General features: G+C 36.0%; 1 protein-coding gene across 1 annotated transcript in view; it reads left to right on the forward strand.

Annotated features, from left to right (window-relative positions):
- The window catches only part of KLHL4 (kelch like family member 4), a 73537-nt gene that overhangs the window by 18168 nt on the left and 33638 nt on the right, over positions 1–21731 (forward strand). The window contains 3 exon segments of the mRNA XM_073227510.1: positions 18012–18224; positions 20888–20988; positions 20990–21072. Coding sequence (XP_073083611.1) covers positions 18012–18224; positions 20888–20988; positions 20990–21072 — 397 coding nt within the window.

Genomic DNA, 21731 nt, shown 5'->3' on the forward strand with positions numbered 1-21731 from the left:
CTGGAGGATTCTATTTGGGAGAGGGTAAAACAGATGCCTTTGGACTAAGATGGTCGTGTTATGAAAACAGAAAAATTAAGTGGAAGCATATATACCCATCTTCAGAATACTGACAAACTAGGGCTATGCTCCTTAAGCAGAAAACTGGGAGAGACTCATCTCAGATTCTAAGCAGCTCAAAAGACAAAACTTAAAGTTACTGACGGCAGGTGATCCCCTTGCCAAGGGGCCATATAAGGAAGCTCACACTTGATGAAAGATGGTTGAGAAAAATTTGAGATAAAATATCCTAGAAATTTGAGCAAAATGGCAATGAGGTAGCACATGTGGAAGGAAACATAAGAGAACTAGAAGTCTTCTCTATAAAAATCAGCATCTGAGAAAAAAGGACAAATCCTCACATGTAACAAAAGAAAACATTTTCTTTCTAAAGTCCTGGCATTTCAGGTAAAGCTGAAGTCCCCATTGATATTGATGCCTATTCCTGAGCTCCTGGCAAGCACTCGAAGTGTTTGAAATAAATTTTGGACATTTAATGTGTTTTTTGTTTGTTTTTGTTTTGTTTTGTTTTGTTTTTTGTGTTCCTGAGCACCTTTCTTATTTATGAAATATCCTTCATTGCTAAAGTCTCAGTGGAAGGCTGGCAACTCTCTGACCCTATATTTGAAGTGACAGATATTTCCATTTCCTTACTGTCCATCAGCCAGAGTGGTCAGAAGTATATGATCTTGAATTAGGCTCAACCAATGAGGTGATCTTGCCCAGAATTATGAAATTAAAGGAGTAACTAAAAAAACCACAGCCAGGTGAGGAATTATGCAGGTGATAAAGTGCTTTGTGGCTGTAGTGTCAGGAGTATAAAATCCAACCTGTTCTTGTAACATGTTCTTGGCCATTTCCTACAGCCTGTCTTCCCTTGATGGCTCTGCCTGTTTTTTGAGCCTGTGTCCAGTTACCTTAGCAATTTTTGAGTTATACCAGTAACCCCAATAAATTCCTTTTAGCTTTTGGTTAGTCAAAGTATTTCTTAATCCTTGAAAGTAAGAATTCTGACTAAAGCAGTATGTCTTCTTCAAATCTTTTTTAAAAATAGGTTTGTATGTATATATATATATCCATAATATATATAGTATTCTCTTGTGTTATCTAATTTACATAATTGTTAGCATACTGTACCTATTTTATTGCAATGCCCTTCTTTCAATACACTATTTTTTGAAAGCCATTTATATTGTCAGGTATACATCAAATTCATTGTTTCTAAAAGATCTAAAAGACATATAGTAGCCTTGATGTGCATTTGCCATGATTTATTTACCTAAATGCTGCCATAAATAGGCTCATGATAGTTGAACAACTCAAATGAGCACCATTCACATAGTGTCTGTGAATGGGACCCTGTGTTGTGGAACAAAACAGAGGCTGCGTATCTATACTTGGTGACCTTGGTAACATACGTATGTACACATATTTTCTTGAACTCGTGTATTTCTCTAGGTTACATACCTAGAAGTACACTTTCTATATTTTAAGAGATAATATTACATTTTCATTTTCTCTGGTACTGCCATTTTTCCATTGACTACATTGATTCATGGAATTTCCCTGAGTTAGGGAGATTTAACATCTTGACTAACCTAGTGTGCTACCTAGAAACCAGAAACATTTCTTCATTAATAAACTTGTTCATGCTAAGAAAAACATTGTATTCCACTTATCTGAGGTCATTTGTCCCTTATCTCCTCTCTCTGCAGCATATTTGCCCTCATTTCTAATAAAACATTCCTTAACTGGATTTGCATCAGTTTTTGTGAAGCCAAGTATTAGAAAATAATGCTCTGGAGCTCTAATAGAGAAAAAAAATCTCTTGCTTGAACACCTCACTATTTTTCCCACTTCTAGTTGCCCTATGATTTGGATCACTACATGTGTATGTTCTTCTAGATGGAGGTGTCTTGAGGGTTCTAAGCAGTCTCCATAGGGTCACAAGTGTGGGATCGATGACAGATGTGCATACATAGTTCCAATCTTCCTCAACTGAAGTATATCTGTTTTTATGTTTTCTTGTTTACACTGCTAGTTCCAGAGCTAAAGATAATTAGGATGTCTCTTACCTGAACACATGGTAGTTTCACAGTTGAAACATCATTGCTAAGACTATGTACCTACTTCCAGTAAGACTTGGGGAAAGTCTTGCTCCAGAACATTTGGTGTGCCTTTTCTATTTGATTACTTGGTTAACTAAGTAAATATCTCTTAATAATTATGATAGCAACAACAATATAAATACTACTACTAAGGAGAATAATAACATCTGACATTTATTGAATAGTTGCTACATGCCAAGAACTGTTCTAAATATCTTACATATACTAGCTTATTGTATCTTCACCACAACACCTTGATTTTCCCATTTTATATGTGAGGGAAATTAATGAAAAGAGAATTTAAGTAACTTGGCCAACATCACACAGTTAGTAACCATACTTGAGAACATTAACACAGGATATCCACACCATGTAAGCCTTTAGTACATAGATAACCATGTGATATCATCTACTAACTATAGGGAGAAGGATTCTAGGATCTAAATTATTTGCATGGAGAACTCTCATGTCCTAGTTACACCTGCATGTTTGGGTAGAATGATTTTGTTTATCAACATCTCCAATTCAGATTAAGATGTTCTTAAGATGATAGCCTGCATTACAAAATTATAAAGGTCAAAGAAGTAACTATAAATAGATTTTCAAGGAAGAGTAACTGTTATTTAACAAGATTAAAGTCAATTTTAGGGAATTGGGCAGATGGGAGATAAAAAATTATAGAGAAAGGTACAGATGAAAACAATCACAGACAGATGGATTTCAAATTAGTCATTGTAATACTTTAATACTTAATTCATCTGATTAACTCAGCACTTAATTTTCCATTAAATGGGAAGGTTTATCTAGAACTTCTACTCATGGTTTTCCATCCCTGAGTACATGTTTGTGGTGTGTTGGGGAGTGGTTGAACAAGGTTTATCAGAAGACAGAAGAAAGAATAACTAGTTAATAGTAATAATGAGTTTTTAAATTCTTATACATCCAAATTTGAAATAGAGTTCAATAATCATATTTTATCATTATACATATATAAGAAAGAGCTTCAATTTTTTTGGAACATTTCTTATAGATATATTTTTTCTCTAAGAGTAAAGAAATCCTTGATTTGTACATTATCCATATCCTTAAAAATATGAAATACCCTTGATTTTTTAAAGTTACAATTAGTAAAATAATATGAATATAAAAGTAAAACAATCTTACTTTCTTAAAGTTGGCATGAGTTTATTTTATTGAAGCATGTGAAATAAACCTACCAAAAATCAATACTTGACTTTCACATGGAAGTAAGCTAAATTCTAGGGCTAAGAGTGTAATTCTAGATCAATCTTGCTAATAGCTCTAGTGTAAATGGAATTCATTAACAAAAACATAATGTTTATGCTAGACTTAACCTCAAGATATTTGGTGTTTCTATTACTACAATGGTTAATAAACACGTGAAAAGGGAAATATTAGAAGCCATATTAGCCAAGGAAGAAATACAATTGCTGGTTAACATGAACAAATGGGAGCTCTCTTACCAGTACCCTATTTGTATCCCTCCTTCTAAATATTCAATGCTGAGCATGATGAATTATTAGACAGGAAAGTAGAGAACTGTTTTGAAATTTAAAATATTTATGCAAATGAAAATTCATTTCGGTCCCCTAAATTAAGATAAAACTTTTTAAAGATGAGAAATAAAATATTGGACTCTAAGTTAATAGTAGAGCAATTTGCCATATTATCATAGTCTTCATATTCACAAAGTTTGGAAGAATAAAACACCTTATACACTGAAATGAAGTTTAATGCACTGTTGCACAAACATTTTTGAAATTTTCAGATGAATAGTTTGATTTAGAAAATTATATGTCAAATGTTAAGAGGTGCCATTTTTTTACATTCCATTTTTTCTAAACATCTTTCTCCTACTGTTCAAGTAAATTAATTCATTCAGTCATGTTTTCAGAAACCAGAGAGGAAATACAAAATGGCTCTGAAATTATTCAAACTCCAGAAAGCATGCATTTCATAGAATTTAATTTTGAGAAAATAAAAACACCCACCATTCATAGAAATTATAGTATTTTATATCAAGATGATGAAACATTATACAGCTGTTAGAAATGACTTTCTGAAAATTGTGGAAATATAAATATTTATTACCTGTAAGATCAAATAAAATAATAGCATACATTATGTGCACCTATGTAAAACTGATAAGCATAAAGTAAAGGTTGAAGAGGTTTTAATATATTTATAGCTTCTTTTTCACAAAACAAAAGAAAATATCTAGGGTTTAGGTAGAAGTTACCCTACAGTTCGGTTTTTCAAGCCCATTAATTTTATAGATGAAAATAAGGACATCATTTTTGGTAAGAAAAATAAAATTTCCCAGATCACAGTCTTATAAGCTGCCATAAGGAAACAAAATATTCAAATAATTTCACATTTCTCAAGTAATTTTATAAAGCAATATAAAGTTTCCTAATGAAAATAAATATTTTAAAGCTCTAGGAACTAATATCTCTTTTTAAAAAATAAAAGCAGTGGGAGGATCTTTGATGATATTGCAAATTGTTTGAAAAAGATGTAGAAAGCATAGAGCTCAGGAAATGATGACCGGCGTCAGAATTGTTTAATGTTAGTTCTGTGGGCAATACAACGGAAAACATGTTTCAGGAGTTTCCATGCTGAAAGCAAGGTGTTTTTTTTATTTTTTTAAAGGTAAAATGCAAACATTTGTCAGCAACAGTTAGGGTGCAGAAAACTGGAAGGGAATTAGGGAGGTCTATGAGATAGTCTGTCACTGGAAAGTAAGAAAAAACATGTTTATTGCTAGGAATAATCAAAGTAAAACTTCATATCTCACTACAAAACATTTGACTATACAATACAACACAATTGTCATATATCTTGTAGGCTGACAATTTTTGAGGTAAGGAGAAAATATTTCTATTTCATTGATCTTTCCTCATTATTACATATATAATTCTAATTTCCAAAATTCCTGAGGCATCTTACAAACAAAATAAATATTGAAGTGGCTTTATTTTGGAGGATCTTTGAATTAAAAAACAAGTTTTAAAAGCAACCAAATGTAATTTCAATCAGATACATAATAAAATGTTATCATCATCTTTAAAACACAGAGTGGTAAATACAATTTTAGTTAGTATCATGACGTGTTTCTGATGGGAAAAGTTTTGTTTTAAAATGTTTGCTTAATATCTGACATTCTTAAATTTTTTTTAACTTTGATGGCACATTCAACTTAACTCTGTGTTAGGGAAACTAAAGAATGCGTCTAGCCAGCTGTCAGTGAGATAAAAGGAATACTTTAGTTAAAACTGATTTTGTACATTACAGATCCAGGAGTTAACAGTTAAATATGATAGTTTGCGTTTTATATGTACAAATAAAACAATAAAAATTGTCAAATATACATGATGATCCTATGACAGGTAGAGTTTATAGTCTTAACTATAATTTAATAGATTTTTTTTGCCAGTGTATAAACATTCACTGACCATAGCACAGCAGTAAGTAATCAAAATTTTCATGAGTTGATTTAGCAAAGGCCCATTCTGACATACCATTCTGACCTTTGCTTCCTCCCCAGGGACTGAGTTTTAGAAATATGGCATGACTAGTAATTGGTATATGCCACAAAACAGCTTCTCTAAGTACGTCTACATTAGATATGACCTGAGAAAATTGTGTGGCTGTAAAATCTAATTTTTAAAATAATAATAATGATAAAAATCTAAACAGGGAAGATTTTGTTTAGTGTAGAATTATACTCAAACTCCTTTTTTGTGTATTTTTTTGTGATCTGAGTAGTCATGGTACATGTAGAGATTAGTAAAATCATTTAAAGAAAACTAATGAAGTTATATTGCACACCATACTTTAAAATTAGCAGCCAAAGCATATCTCTCAAGTACTAAAACTGATCCATTGTGGATTTTTCTCATCTCAAACAGCCTAATTGTACATTCTCAAAGACAGGCCCACTTCCTCATTTGTGCTAAATTATTTGCCTAGTATGCAGTGAGTAACAAATATTATAAACAAATGATAAAACATTATGTTATAGCCATACGGCTCAAAAAAAAGTATCAAACATTTATTCGTAGTGTGTAATCTTCAGAGCTGGTTTCCATCCATACTTAAGTCAATCAAGGATTTTTGAGTAATTAGTATAAAGTATAGTAAAATGTGGCTAGGTTTATATGAGCAATAAAAGAAATATAATAGATCTGGATAAAAGTGTAAATTCTAGAAAATACAAACTGTTATGGTGAAAAACAAGGAGTTTCACTGCTACTTCTCAACAAGTAAACAGTTTTCCTGTGTCTTCAGGTAGGGAAAGAAAATTTGGATGGTCATTGCTATCTATTAATCTTAAGTTGCCCACTTATCTTTGTGGCAAAGAATAGTGCTATGTTTTTCATTGAATCTTTGTGGCAAAGAATAGTGCTATGTTTTTCACTGAAACAAGAGCACAGAACATGCTGAATTAGAAAGTAGAGATACTTCTTTTTAAGTGGTTATTACTCTCTGCATCTAATCTTATTAAAATGGCCAATTAATACCCCAAACAGAAACTTTAGGTTTCTTTTCCTAAAACCATAATACCCATATTCCTATGTAACTAAAGAATGTCCCGTTTCTTCAAAATGTGCATATAAAATTGTTTAAAATAGCTACAGTTTGTCTGGTGTCTAATATGAAGAGAAAAATGTGTTAGCACTTCAGCAGAACATATACTATTTCTGATTCTCAGCTGTCTTCTAGATACAGCTTATGATCTCCATTTTGTAGATGAGGAAACAGATTTTGAGAGTTTAAGTGCTTGTTCAAAATCTAACAATTGTTTTGTGTCTAATGTTAGAGTTGAACCTAGATCTGTATGGCTCAAAGCCTTTGTATATTCCACTATGCATGGTTCACAGCCCTTGTATATTCCACTACGTAGTACCTTTGTTTCTCCAAATCTCTAATCATCCTGTGTACTATCATCAGAATATTTCCCATCTCTGCAGACAATACACACTATTATTTACTTAACATGCTAAATTCACTATAAATCATCTTGCTTTGAATCGAGTGGAATAATTTAAGCTAAGTACCACAGAAGTCTCAAAAACTGTGAAATCATCAGTTTGCTGGACTACTTCCATTGTTTCTAACACATATTCAAATAAATAACTTAGAAAACTGTCAGTGTAACACCTAAAATCATCTTGCATAGCCCCAAAAGGTATAGCTGCCATACTTGGTAAAATGTAGCTACCTATCATGCACTGGCAAGACATTCAGATATCAATGCCAAGCAGACAGTTCATAAATGGGGATCTATTTATAATTTTGGGTATATAGTAGAGATTAGGAACTAAAAGTTATCGGTAGATACAAAAGTTGATGCTATAAGAGTGTATGAGTGTGTATGATAACTAAGAGAAAATTTTAGGAAGACTAAGAATAAATTTTAGACAATGTTTACTTCTAGGGGATACAAGGATAAGACATAGATTCTATGACAGTTTATACCAAATAAGGAAACAATTTTCAGTGTGATCATATGAAGTATAAGTATCCAGGAAAAAAAAAAGGGATTGAGGAATGCCACAAGATTTAATGATTAGATGATTACTGGTGACTTTATTTGTAGAATAGGGGTAAAATAAACTGTAAGGAATTAAGGTGTGAGTTGGCCTGGACGATGGTACTATAAACCCACCATTTAAGAGATTTGAAAACATCTCGGCAAGACAATCTTGAGACAGTTTTAAAACAGAGCATATTCATTCACAGTTTGAGATCAAGTGCATAGACAGTGATTTAAGATATAAAGGAAAAACATACATTGTTGGCAAAGAGTCCGGGAGCAAATACAAGGTAGAGAATAGGATGAAAAGTGCATGTAGGAATTTTAGCAAGGACAAATGGTAACTTTTGCTTCATTACAGGAAAATACAGGTAAAAAAATGGAATCTTAAATTAGAGAAAAATGGAGTTTTACAGAGTGGCTTGACCTTATCAGTAAAGAGAGGCATCTGCTGAAAATAAAGTGATGGTGAGTTTCCGGTTTTGACAAGTGGAAAATGAACATCTGCTTTGTGAAATGTAGTATGGGGACAACACCGATGATCAAATTTAAATAACGTTTTTAAAGTAAAGAAAGACAATATCCTGAAAAATCCTCTAATCTCCACATTTTAAATGCTTCCATGTTCTCCTGTGTACACACATTTTACAATATAAACACAGTGTACATTCAAGTTTCAGATTCTTCCACCACATTAGATAAAACATTACTATCATATTACCACATTTGATATACTGCAATAATCTTCTAACTATAACCCTTGATCCAGCCTCTTGGCCTCTCTAATTAGCCCAGCTTATATTACCTAAACACCATAGGAGCTCCTTGTTCAATAGTCTTTAGTGTCTCTTTATGACTCTTAATGTTCAGGCATGCAAGAATCAGACAAATCTATATTGAAATCCCATATCCTCTACTTAAAAGCTAAGGGATTTGTGGTAAGTAACTTAGTCTCACTAAGTCTCAGTTTTCACCACTACAGAGTGGGTATTCTAATACCTACCTTGGAGAGTTTATTATGAAAAATATTAAGACACTTATCAGTGATCAAATAAGGGGCAAGAGTAGCCATTGTTCCATAATCTATCTTACAGTTTGCAAATATACGCCATTAGTGGCCCACTCCCACAATCCACAAACTTCTAATTGACTGCAGCATTCTTCACCACTCAGCACTAAACATGGACTTTCCAGACAGCCTTTATGTATTAATACAACTAGGCATGCAAGATATTACTTGCCTTTCTAGATTTTACTCCAACGAGTATTTCCTACCTTTTCTCTCAATTTTCCCATGAGGAAATTCTCTAATGAAATTAATCTACTTGTCATCCTGAGTGTGCTTCACATGTTTCCACTACCATAATTTTGTTCTAGCTACTCTCCTCACACAAAATATGTACTCACTCCTTTTTGTGTTCATCAAAAATTTGCCCATTTACAGGATGTAAATAAAGTCTTCCCTTTTCCATCAATCATTTTATAATCAGCATCAGATTTTTTCCCTCTTTTGAGCTTCTTTTGTTAGACTATATGTCTTATCATAGTCTATTTGTTACTTTTGATAGTGACTTTTGGGGATTTTTACTTCCATATTTAAAATGTCAAAGGTCATTCAAGTCTAATACATTAATATATGAAAAACCTGGGTTCCATTATTAAAGTGAGGGGAAAGAAAAGAGGCATTTACCAATGAAAAAAAAGATAAAAGTACCATGGCCAGCTTGGTAGCTCTGTGGATCTCAACCATTTTTGAAACTCAGCACATCTGAGAGATTTAACCCATACCAATCAGTAATAGTGAATAAGCACCTTCTATGGCAGTGATTCCTGTGATGATTATGGTGGTAGTGGTAGAAGTGGGATACTGGAAAGTAATATGTAATTTAATAAAGCCCCAAGAAGTGACTCTGATATGCCCTCTGTCAAGCCCAGGATTTTATTTTAATTTATTTACAGATTGCTCAGCTAGCTTATAACTGTTTCGTGAAGGCTGACAGAATATATACCACTCCTGGGACAGAGAGAACAGAATTTATTACTCATGGCACAGCAATCAGCATGAGCATCTATCTGCATTTTTGCACAGATTTCTCTTGCTCCAAGTTTCCCAGAGGCAATTCAGTATAACCCAGAAAGGCACACAGGGACTTTGCATCACAGTTGAAAACGTAGTGCTTGGGAAACCCACTGCTTTTATGTCAAACAATATACAACCATATTTTCTGGTGGTTGGGAAGCAGATATTACTTTATCCATCAAGGTTGTTCACTGAAAACTCAATCCTGAAAAATGACCTGGGTAAAGAACAGTTAGAACCTGCCATTCTTGGCAACCCCTGCAACAGCATAAGAAGCCCAAGGAAGGCTGTCTTGCAACTCTCCTCCTGCAGTTGCACAAAGTCAGTCTTCTCCTTATGGCTTAAAATCACCAGGGAACTTATCTTGTGGAAAGCAGAGTATGATGCGTGTGATTTTAGATTATCTTAAAGCTTCAAGATACATCTAGTTTGTCATGTGGCACTTTGAAAGGTGAGCTCATGAAAGGTGTTTTCCCTACAGTGTCATCTCTGAGAAGTGAGAAATCACTTGTGTATGTTTCTGACACTGAGAATAGTGACCACAGTAAATTAGATCAGTGATATAGCCTAAAAATATACTTTGCAAAAGTGAGTATTGATGTGCCACTTATTTATCAAAGAAGGACACAGTATGGCACAGTGTTCAATCACTTTCTTAACAGTGCCTTATCATTTAAACATGTAGTTAGAGATGAACAAAGTGGTAGCCAAAAGCTGGCACCACTTTTTTGTTGTTTATTTGCAAGACTGAGCAAGTATTTACATAAGCACATTGGAAAAGAAGTATTCCACCTACATTCTAGGTAATAACATACTGTGAGTGCCTATAAAAGCCATGCCTCTTACATGCTAGCATTTGAAATTCTGATGAAATCTTTTGACCTAGTTCAGATCTCATATAAAATTTGTTTTATTTCACATTTCAGAAAAATAGTCACTGTATTACAGGTTAAAAAGTGACCACCTTAAGGAGCCAAGATGGCAGAGTGAATAGAGCAGCGGAAATCTCTTCATAAAACCAGATATATTTATGAAAATATAACAAACATAACTCTTCCTAGAATAGAGACCAGAGGACACAGGACAACATCCAGACCACATCCACACCTGCGAGAACCAAGCACCTCATGAAGGGGGTAAGATACAAGCCCCAGCCTGGCGGGACCCGAGCGCCCCTCACTCCAGCTCCCAGTGGGAGGAGAGGAGTCGGAGCAGGGAGGGAGAGGGAGCCCAGGACTGCAAAACACCCAGCCCTAGCCATCCACACCAGAGCGCAGACATAGTACATGCGTGAGGTCCTGGATACTAGGGAAACAGGACAGCAAGACCTGTGAGCTGGTCCCTGAGGTTGGTGTCCAGGGAGAAAAAAAAGCAAGTGGGTTTTTTAAAATTAAATAATAAATAAATAAATAAATAAATTATTTTGCAAGTGCTTTTTGGAAGTCTTAAAGAGACAGGGACCCCAAAACCAGACGGATGCATCACAGGACACTTAGTCCAGCAGCAGGGAATCTGAGGATCTCTGGGCACTCTAACCCCCTGGGCAGCAGGGAGCATGGAGGCCCCTCAGGGAGATAAGGCAGCTCCACCATATCGGAGGAGAGCCTGAGGCAAGCCATGCCCACAGCAACAGTGGAGATAAACTCCATAGCAGCCGGGCAGGAATCAGAAGCCCTGCCTGTGCTCAGCTGCCCAGAACAAGCCACTAGAGGTCGCTGTTCTCCCAGGAGAGGAAGGCCACTAACCACCAAGAAGGAAAGTTCTTCCAGCTGTCACTAGTGCCAGCTCTGCAAACTATCTTTATCACCATGAAAAGGCAAAATTACAGGCAGACAAAGATCACAGAGACAACACCAGAGAAGGAGACAGACCTAACCAGTTTTCCTGAAAAAGAATTAAAAATAAAAATCATAAACATGCTGACAGAGATGAAGAGAAAAATGCAAGAGCAATGGGATGAAGTCCGGAGGGAGATTACAGATGCCAGGGAGGAGATTACAGAAGTAAAACAAACTCTGGAAGGATTTATGAGCAGAATGGATAAGATGCAAGAGGCCATTGATGTAATAGAAACCAGAGAACAGGAATGCATAGAAGCTGACATAGAGAGAGATAAAAGGATCTCCAGGAATGAAACAATATTAAGAGAACTGTGTGAACAATCCAAAAGGAACAATATCTGTATTATAGGGGTACCAGAAGAAGAAGAGAGAGAGAAAAAGGGATAGAAAGTGTCTTTGAAGAAATAATTGCTGAAAACTTCCCCAAACTGGGGGAGGAAATAATCAAACAGACCACGGAAATACACAGAACTCCCAGCAGAAAGGACCCAAGGAGGATAACACCAAGACACATAATAATTAAAATGGCAAAGATCAAGGACAAGGAAAGAGTTTTAAAGGCAGCTAGAGAGAAAAAGGTCACCTATAAAGGAAAACTCATCAGGGTATCATCAGACTTCTCAACAGAAACCTTACAGGCCAGAAGAGAATAGCATGATATATTTAATGCAATGAAACAGAAGGGCCTTGAATCAAGGATACTGTATCCAGCATGATTATCATTTAAATATGATGGAGGGACTAAACAATTCCCAGGCAAGCAAAAGTTGAGGTAATTTGCCTCCCACAAACCACCACTACAGGGTATTTTAGAGGGATTCTTCTAGATGGGAGCACTCCTAAAATAAACAGATGTCACCAGAGAAAATAAAATCACAGCAAAGAAAGCAGACCAACCAAATACTAACTAAAGGAAAAAAAATAAAATCAACTACCCACTAAAAGCAGTTAAAGGAAACATGAAAAAGCATGGAATAAAACAACCAACATATAAAGAATGGAGGAGGAGGAATAAGAAGGGAGAGAAGAAAAGAATCTCCAGACAGTGTATATAACAGCTCAATAAGCAAGTTAAGTTAGGCAGTAAGATACTAAAGAGGCTAACCTTGAACCTTTGGTAACCACAGATCTAAAGCCTGCAATGGCAATAACTACATATCTTTCAAAAGTGACCATAAATGTAAATGGACTGAATGCACCAATTAAAAGACATAGAGTAGCTGAATGGATAAAAAAACAGAACCCATCTATATGCTGGTTACAAGAGACTCACCTCAAACCCATAGACATGCACAGACTGAAAGTCAAAGGATGAAAAAAGATATTTCATACAAATAACAAGGAGAAAAAAAGGAGGTGCTGCAGTACTAGTATCAGACAAAATAGACTTCAAAACAAAGAAAGTTACAAGACATAAAGAAGGAGATTACATAATGAAAAAGGGCTCAGTCCAACAAGAGGATATAACCATTATAAATATATATGTACCCAACACAGGAGCACCAGCATATGTGAAACAAGTACTAACAGAACTAAAGGAGGAAATAGAATGCAATGCATTCATTTTAGGAGACTTCAACACACCATTCACTCCAAAAGACAGATCCATTAGACAGAAAGTAAGTAAGGACACAGAGGCACTGAACAATGCACTAGAACAGATAGACCTAATAGATACCTATAGATCTCTACATTAAAAAGCAACAGGATACACATTCTTCTCAAGTGCACATGGAACATTCTCCAGAATAGACCACATACGAGGACACAAAAAGAGCCTAAGTAAATTAAAAAAGATTGAAATCCTACCAGCCAACTTTTCAGACAATAAAGATATAAAACTAGAAATGAATTTTACAAAGAAAACAAAAAGGATCAAAAACACATGGAGGCTTAACAACATGCTCCTAAATAGTCAATGGATCAACAACCACATTAAAATGGAGATCAAGCAATATATGGAGACAAATGACAACAAGAACACAAAGCCCCAACTTCTGTGGGAGGCAGTGAAAGCAGTCTTAAGAAGAAAGTATATAGCAATCCAGGCATATTTAAAGAACGAAGAACAAACACAGATGAATATTCTAACGTCCCAATTATCGAAATTGGAAAAAGAAGAACAAATGAGGCCTAAAGTCAGCAGAAGGAGGGACATAATAAAGATTAGAGAAGAAATAAATCAAATTTAGAAGAATAAAACAATAGAAAAAATCAATGAAACCAAGAGCTGGTTCTTTGAGAAAATAAACAAAATAGATAAGCCTCTAGCCAGACTTATTAAGAGAAAAAGAGAATCAACACACATCAACATAATAAGAAAAGAGAAAGGAAACATCATGACAGACGACCCCACAGAAGTACAAGGAATTATTAGACATTACTATGAAAACCTATATGCTAAGTAGCTGGAAAACCTAGAAGAAATGTACAACTTCCTAGAAAAATGTAACCTTCCAAGACTGACCAAGGAAGAAACACAAAATTTAAACACTCAAATAACTAGCAAAGAATTTGAATTGTTAATCAAAAAACTACCCAAGAACAAAACCCATGGGCCAGATGGATTTACCTTGGAATTTTATCACACATACATAGAATACATAATACCTATTCTCCGTAAAGTTTTCCAAAAAATGCCAGAGGAGGGAATACTCCAAAACTCATTCTATGAAGCCAACATCACCCTAATACCAAAACCAGGCAAAGATCCCACCAAAAAAGAAAATTACAGACCAATATCCCTGATGAATGCAGATGCAAAAATACTCAACAAAATATTAGAAACTGAATTCAAAAATATATCAAAAGGTTCATACACCGTGACCAAGTGGACTCATCCTGGGGATGCAACGATGCTACAACATTCAAAAATCCATCAACATCATCCACTATCGCGTCCCGCCATCTAGGGCGATGGCAGGAGAACGATCACCGAAGGCCTGGTTCATTAGTAATCTTTATTATGGGCGTCCAAGCATCCATCTAGCGAAAGGCAGAAGCAAAAAAGAACAACCACAACCACACCCACTTCCTCCAGGGCAGCAGCTTATATAGCATATCCCAACCAATCAGCTGACTGATCACGCGCCAGGTTCAGTCTTATTGGAAACATGTGAAAAGCATGCTATGAGCACAAGCATGGAAATGGGGACAAGCCAATCATGGAGACTTCCTTATGCGCTGAGCTGTAGGGTCAGGAAGGGTGGTGTCTAGGAAGCAGGCGCCATCTTTAGGGCGTTGTCCAGCTAGAGTGGGGCTGAGCCTCGGCCCCTACGGCCGGGCCCCCACAATCCACCACATCAACAAAAAGAAAGACAAAAACCACATGATCATCTCCACAGACACTGAAAAAGCATTTGACAAAATTCAACATCTGTTCATGATAAAAACACTGAACAAAATGGGCATAGAAGTCAAGTACCTCAACATAATAAAGGCCATGTATGAAAAACCCACAGCCAACATCATACTGAACAGTGAGAAGCTGAAAGCTTTTCCTCTGAGATCGGGAACAAGACAGGGATGCCCGACCTCCCCACTGTTATTTAACATAGTACTGGAGGTCCTAGCTATGGCAATTAGACAAAACAAAGAAATACAAGGAATCCAAATTGGTAAAGACGAAGTTAAACTCTCATTATTTGCAGATGACATGATATTATACATAAAAAACCCTAACAACTCCACTCCAAAACTACTAGAACTGATATCAGAATAAAGCAAAGTTGCAAGATACAAAATTAACACACAGAAATCTGTGACTTTCCTATACACTAACAATGAACTAATAGAAAGAGAAATCAGGAAAACAATTCCATTCACAATTGCATCAAAAAGAATAAAATACCTAGGAATAAACCTAACCAAGGAAGTGAAATACTTATACCCTGAAACGACAAGACACTCTTAAGAGAAATTAAAGAGGACACTAACAAATGGAAACTCATCCCATGCTCTTGGCTATGAAGAATAACTATTGTCAAAATGGCCATCCTGCCCAAAGCAATATATAGATTTGATGTAATCCGTATCAAATTACCAACAGCATTCTTCAATGACCTGGAACAAATAGTTCAAAAATTCATATGGAACCACTAAAGACCCTAAATAGCCAAAGCAATCCTGAGAAGGAAGTATAAAGTGGGGAGGGGGGATCTCCCTCCCCAACTCCAAGCTCTACTACAAAGCTACAGTAATCAAGACAGTTTGGTACTGGTACAAGAACAGAGCCACAGACCAGTGGAACAGAATAGAGACTCCAGACATTAACTCAAACATATATGGCCAATTAATATACAATGAAGGAGCCATGGAAATAAAATGGGGAAATGACAGTCTCTTCAACAGATGGTGCTGGCAAAACTGGACAGCTACATGTAAGAGAATGAAACTGGATCACTGTCTAACCCCATACATAAAAGTACATTTGAAATGGATCAAAGACCTGAATGTAAGCCATGAAACCATAAAACTCTTAGAAAAAAAAACATAGGCAAAATCTTTTGGACATAAATATGAGTGACTTCTTCATAAACGTGTCTCCCTCGGCAAGGGAAACAAAAGCAAAAATGAAGAAGTGGAACTATATCAAGCTGAGAAGCTTCTATACAGCAAAGGACACCACCAATACAACAAAAAGGTACTCTAGAGTATGGGAGAATATATTTCTAAATGACAGATCCGATAAAGGGTTGACATCCAAAATATATAAAGGTCTCACACATCTCAACAAACAAAAAACAAATAATCCAACTAAAAAATGGGCAGAGGAGCTGGACATACAGTTCCCCAAAGAAGAAATTCAGATGGCCAACAGACACATGAAAAGATGCTCCACATCACTAGTCATCAGAGAAATGCAAATTAAAACCACAATGAGGTATCACCTCACTCCAGTAAGGATCACCACCGTCCAAAAGACAAACAAGAGCAAATGTTTGCAAGTTTGTGGAGAAAGGAGAACCCTCCTACACTGATTGTGGGAATGTAAATTAGTTCAACCATTGTGGAAAGCAGTATGGAGTTTCCTCAAAAAATTCAAAATAGAAATACCATTTGAGCCAGGAATTCTACTTCTAGGAATTTACCCTAAGAATGCAGCAGCCCAGTTTGAAAAAGACAGATGCACCCCTTTGTTTATCACAGCACTATATTCAATAGCCAAGAAATGGAAGCAACCTAAGTGTCCATCAGTAGATGAATGGATAAAAAAGATGTGGTACATATATACAATGGAATACTATTCAGCCATAAGAAAGAAACAAATCCTACCATTTGCAACAACATGGATGGAGCTAGAGGGTATTATGCCCAGTGAAATAAGGCACGTGGAAAAAGACAAGTACCAAATTATTTCACTCATCTGTGGGGTATAAGAACAGAAGAAAACCTGAAGGAACAAAACAGCAGCAGAATCACAGAACAAGAATGGACTAATAGTTACCAAAGGGAAAGAGACTGGGGAGAATGGGAGGGTAGGCAGGGATAAGGGTGGGGAAGAAGAAAGGGGGTATTATGATTAGCATGTATAATGTGGGGGGTGGGGGAAGGTGAGGGCTGTGTAACACAGAGAAGACAAGTAGTGATTCTACAGCATCTTACTATGTTGATGGACAGTGACTGTACTGGGGTTTGGGGGGGACTTGGTGAAGGGGGGATCTTGTAAACAATGTTCTTCATATAATTGTAGATTAATGATAACAAAATGAATAAAAAAGTACAAGATAATACCCTTGTGGATGGAAAAATGGAGATATAATATATATAAATAGAGAGAGTCTCACTGTCCCCCAAAAGTAATTTCACAGGAGTCCCTTTTAGATTATCCTGAATCTGGAGATTGTTGTCCATTATAAAAGAAACCTTTGCCTTGGTTAATAGAATGTGATGTTTTGCCATAAAAGAAAAGAGTTTTTCATCAACTTCTTCCTCTCATCACAGAGGAATTCAGCATGTTCTCCTCTCAAATGCACAGCGAGAGCTACCCCTCCCAGCCCTTTAAGATAGTACCCACCTTGAAATTTTTCAGACTTTCTCTTAAGGTTTTCGTCTAGAGACCAACTCAACCTTAGTTCTGGAGCCCTGAGCTGTTGTCACCCACCAGCTGGGAAAGAAAATAAATCAACTCGGCTACTCTCTGCATGTTCCATGAAACAGCTAAGGTCTTTCCTTGTATTCTGTAAGTATTCCTAGTGGAAGCATTTGGCTCCTCAGCCTCACAAGCACCCTCCCACCCATGCCTCCTGTCACAGGCAGTATAAATGCATATGTCCGTCTCCCAGGCTTTTTCTGAAATTTAGCAAAGTAAAATGTTTGATATTTTCATTGTGTTAAGAAGTTTCCAAAGTACAAGATTTCAGTAGAAGACCTTTCTTTTCTAGGAACGCTTCATTGAGGTAATAAAGAACCAAGAATTCCTCCTGCTTCCAGCTAATGAGATTTACAAACTTCTGTGCAGTGATGACATTAATGTGCTTGATGAAGAAACCATTTTCAATGCTGTCATGCAGTGGGTGTGTTATGATGTGCAGGTGAGGCAGCAAGACTTGGCAATGCTGCTGTCTTACATCAGACTGCCCTTACTGCCATCACAGGTAGGGACATCTACCCAGGTAGAGCAAACTCTCATTCTGAACTACCACTAGGCATTAATCCATTCCTTAGTTGCCTAGTTTTATTTTTTCAGAAGATTTCTGATAATTAGAGTGTTCAGGATTTTTGAAGGACATATGCAGCCTTCAATTAGCAATATTTATGATGAAGACAGAGAAAACAAGGATTTTTTTGAAACCCTGCCAGTAATTCCTGAACGTCAACATACGCATTAGCTTCCGTTTCCTCTCTCACCAAATGGCACTTGTAAACAACCAGGGAAAATGACTAGGTTAACTCTTTGTCTTTTTCTGCCCACCTTCTAGGCAAGGCGATGATAATTGGTACAGTAGCATGTCAGAGGAGATTCTAGGAAAGAGTTAGATTCTGGATAATCACTACTGGCATGAGTAATTAGCTGCTGTGATTGAAAGCATACTATATTAGTCGGATGCACTAGACCGTCGTTATAACAGCATCTTCATTGTGCATGCTGAAGGATTATCCTAAAAATGAATCTAGAAACAAACACCCTTGAATAAGATTCAGGATTGACCCATCTCATAATGAATTTTAGTATGTGATGTTTAGGGAGGGTGGAATACAGTACCACTACATAATTCTACCATTAGTGAAAGCCACACTTTTTCTCTGTAATTAATTGATCAATAGTAGGTATCTTTTATGTACCAAATATATGAATATATTGCACACTTCATATAGAGCCCGTGGTTAACGTCTTGAAATATCATCCACATTGGGAGGAGGGACCTTATCTGGACCTAGTGGATCACTGGTCTCATAGACACTAAAAAATTCATTGATTTTCAATAAAATTACTAATTAAATGTCAGTATTTAAAAACAGAATTCTAATTTGCTGATGAGTTCTCTACATTTTTTTCCTTTTAGCTGTAAGTTAAATTCCCTAGAACTCTAGTAAGCTTGAGAATCTATCCATATGGAATGAAAAACACTGACTTCTCTCCAGGGTATAACAATTATTCCAAGGGCAAGGCAATAGTCACACCAAAAAGAGAAACACTAAAATATACATGTAATCTTAGACCCAAGTTTCAGCATCTATGGAAATTTTATGTTAATGTTCTTTTGTGTGTTTATCTCATGAGAGGGTCTATACTAGTTAATAAATTTTCTAAGGCAATGCTATTCAAAATGTCCCTGGACCAGCTGCATGCCGTTTTCTGGAATCCTGTCAGAAACTCAGTTTCTGACCTCCACCACATATATATACTGAAACAATTTCTAGGAACAAAGAGAATGAATTTGTGTTTTAACAAGTTCTCCAGATCATTCTTAGGTACGTAAACACTTGAGATGCACTGGTATAAAGGATCAGACACATTTAACTCTACACTGCTTTAAGTCAATATGACATTCTTTCAGCAAAGTGCTTAGTTTGGACTTCTCTTACTTTATTAGAAGATGGATACATTTCCAGTGCATACAACCAGTGGTACCTTGGCCTCCCACCTGTGAGGAGGCCTTAGAGCCTACAATGTGGACTCCTGTGGACTTTTGGTGCTGATGGAAATGGTGGGTAATGGCATGCAGAATACAGAATTTCCAAAACAATTTTGAAAATGACCTTAAACAAAAATTCTAGAAATGAAATATATGAAGAGAATGGTAATAAACCTTTGAAAAATATTTTTGGAAGAAAATAAACTACATAGCGCAATTTTCAAACCTATTTGCAGCAGTGTATCCATTAGGAAATGTCTAGGGTTTCACCAGCCAAGTAAAAATAGTGATCCATCATAAATTATAGGTAAGGTGAGAACAGAGGTGAGATTAACCAGTGGAGAACAGGAAACTTCAGGAAAGTTTTAGGGAGTGAAATTAGCACCTTTATTACAACAATCTGATACTCTTCTGAATGTTCTGTGATACTGTGGACCCTAAACTCCAAGGACCCAATCTAAATGATGCTTGATAAATTCTGAAACAAACTTAATTTCTCAGCTCATCTTAGGAAACACACTATACCTAATGTTCATCCCACTCAGTTAGAGTCTTACTGTCTGTCAGGCAGTGATGGTTTGGCCAGAATTGACTGGCCATCTACTCTTGCTGATGTGTTGCCTTCTTGCTAACACATGTACTTCACTGATGTGCACATGTACATGCATACAGATAAAAAGCACCTGCTTTCAGAATACCTTACAAAAGTGATTTGATGATAAAGATGTGACACCATGTGGGCAATGCTGTTTCATTTTCACTGGGCATGTTTGTACTCCCTCATCTAAATCCAGCATAAAGGTGGCTGTTTGTGCAGCTACATGCAGTAGACTGGGAGATGCTTGCTTTGTGTACATACACACAGTCCTTCGCTTTGACTGCTTTAAGAAACACATTTCATGAGTGCTTTTTCACTTTCACCCCTTGAGAGTGAATGTGTATGTATTCCAAAGATAAAATAATATGTCAAATCTGCAGAGATCTTTAGCTACTATATTGAGGCTTTTAGTCACTTCAAATCATCAGTGAACACAAAGTATTTCACTAAGCAACTTAAAATATTAAACGATAGCATTTCTACATTTGAATTATCTCAAGTTTTCTCCAGAGTTCTCTATGCGAATATGTTCTTTCTAATGGTGGGCTCCTCATTTCATATACCATGAATTATTACTTTTCAGTTACTGGTGAATCTTGAAGAAAGCCCCGTGTTTACTGCTGAACTTAAGTGCCAAAAACTCCTGATAGAAGCTATGACATATCATCTCTTATCTGAGATAAGACATGCTGCAACGCCCTTGGATCAAGCCTAGAAAAACTACTGTGGGGGCACTTTATTCTGTAGGAGGCGTGGATGCTATGAGAGGTAGCAGGAACAAGCTAATTAATTGAAAGTATCATTTTAAAGAGAGGATATTTTCTCAACACCCTCAGAATTATGAGGGTGATATTAAAGCTGTATTTAAATATTGGCATCTGAAGCTAATTTTAGGCTTCTTTATGTAATTTTGTGACTTTCTTATTTTATGGGATATAACCCTTATTACTGTTGGCTAAACTCTGAACAGGTGCTTTTGTTGCAACAATTTTTAAATATGAGCATTTGCTCTGCAGTATAAGATCTTTTCAAAGAAAACGTATTTAAGATTTATCATAAATGGAAGGGACAAGGTCCTCCAAATTTGCTCTTTATCATAAATAGAAGATTGGCCTCCAACTCATTGATGTCAGTTTCCTGTTAGGTACTCAAAGGCCAGTTACAAAGAATCTTGAAGTAAGGGTAATAAGATCAGCAGTTAAAACCTGGAATAAAGTAATGATTTTTAAGAATTTTATCAAAGGGAATAAGGAAACCTTTCTGAAGCCATCATCTTTACTTTGAACTGTTCTTAGAGCCTATTTCTCTGTAGTTCTGCCCTTTATACATGTAAGTCGGTAGACCCATGTTTGCCAAAACAGTGGGGCAAGAATTTTGTAATTAAGAGTTGACTGTGTAGGAATTAAAATCAAACTACTTAAAACTTG

This window comes from Manis javanica, chromosome X, assembly GCF_040802235.1.
Source record: "Manis javanica isolate MJ-LG chromosome X, MJ_LKY, whole genome shotgun sequence".
NCBI classification, from domain to species: domain Eukaryota; kingdom Metazoa; phylum Chordata; class Mammalia; order Pholidota; family Manidae; genus Manis; species Manis javanica.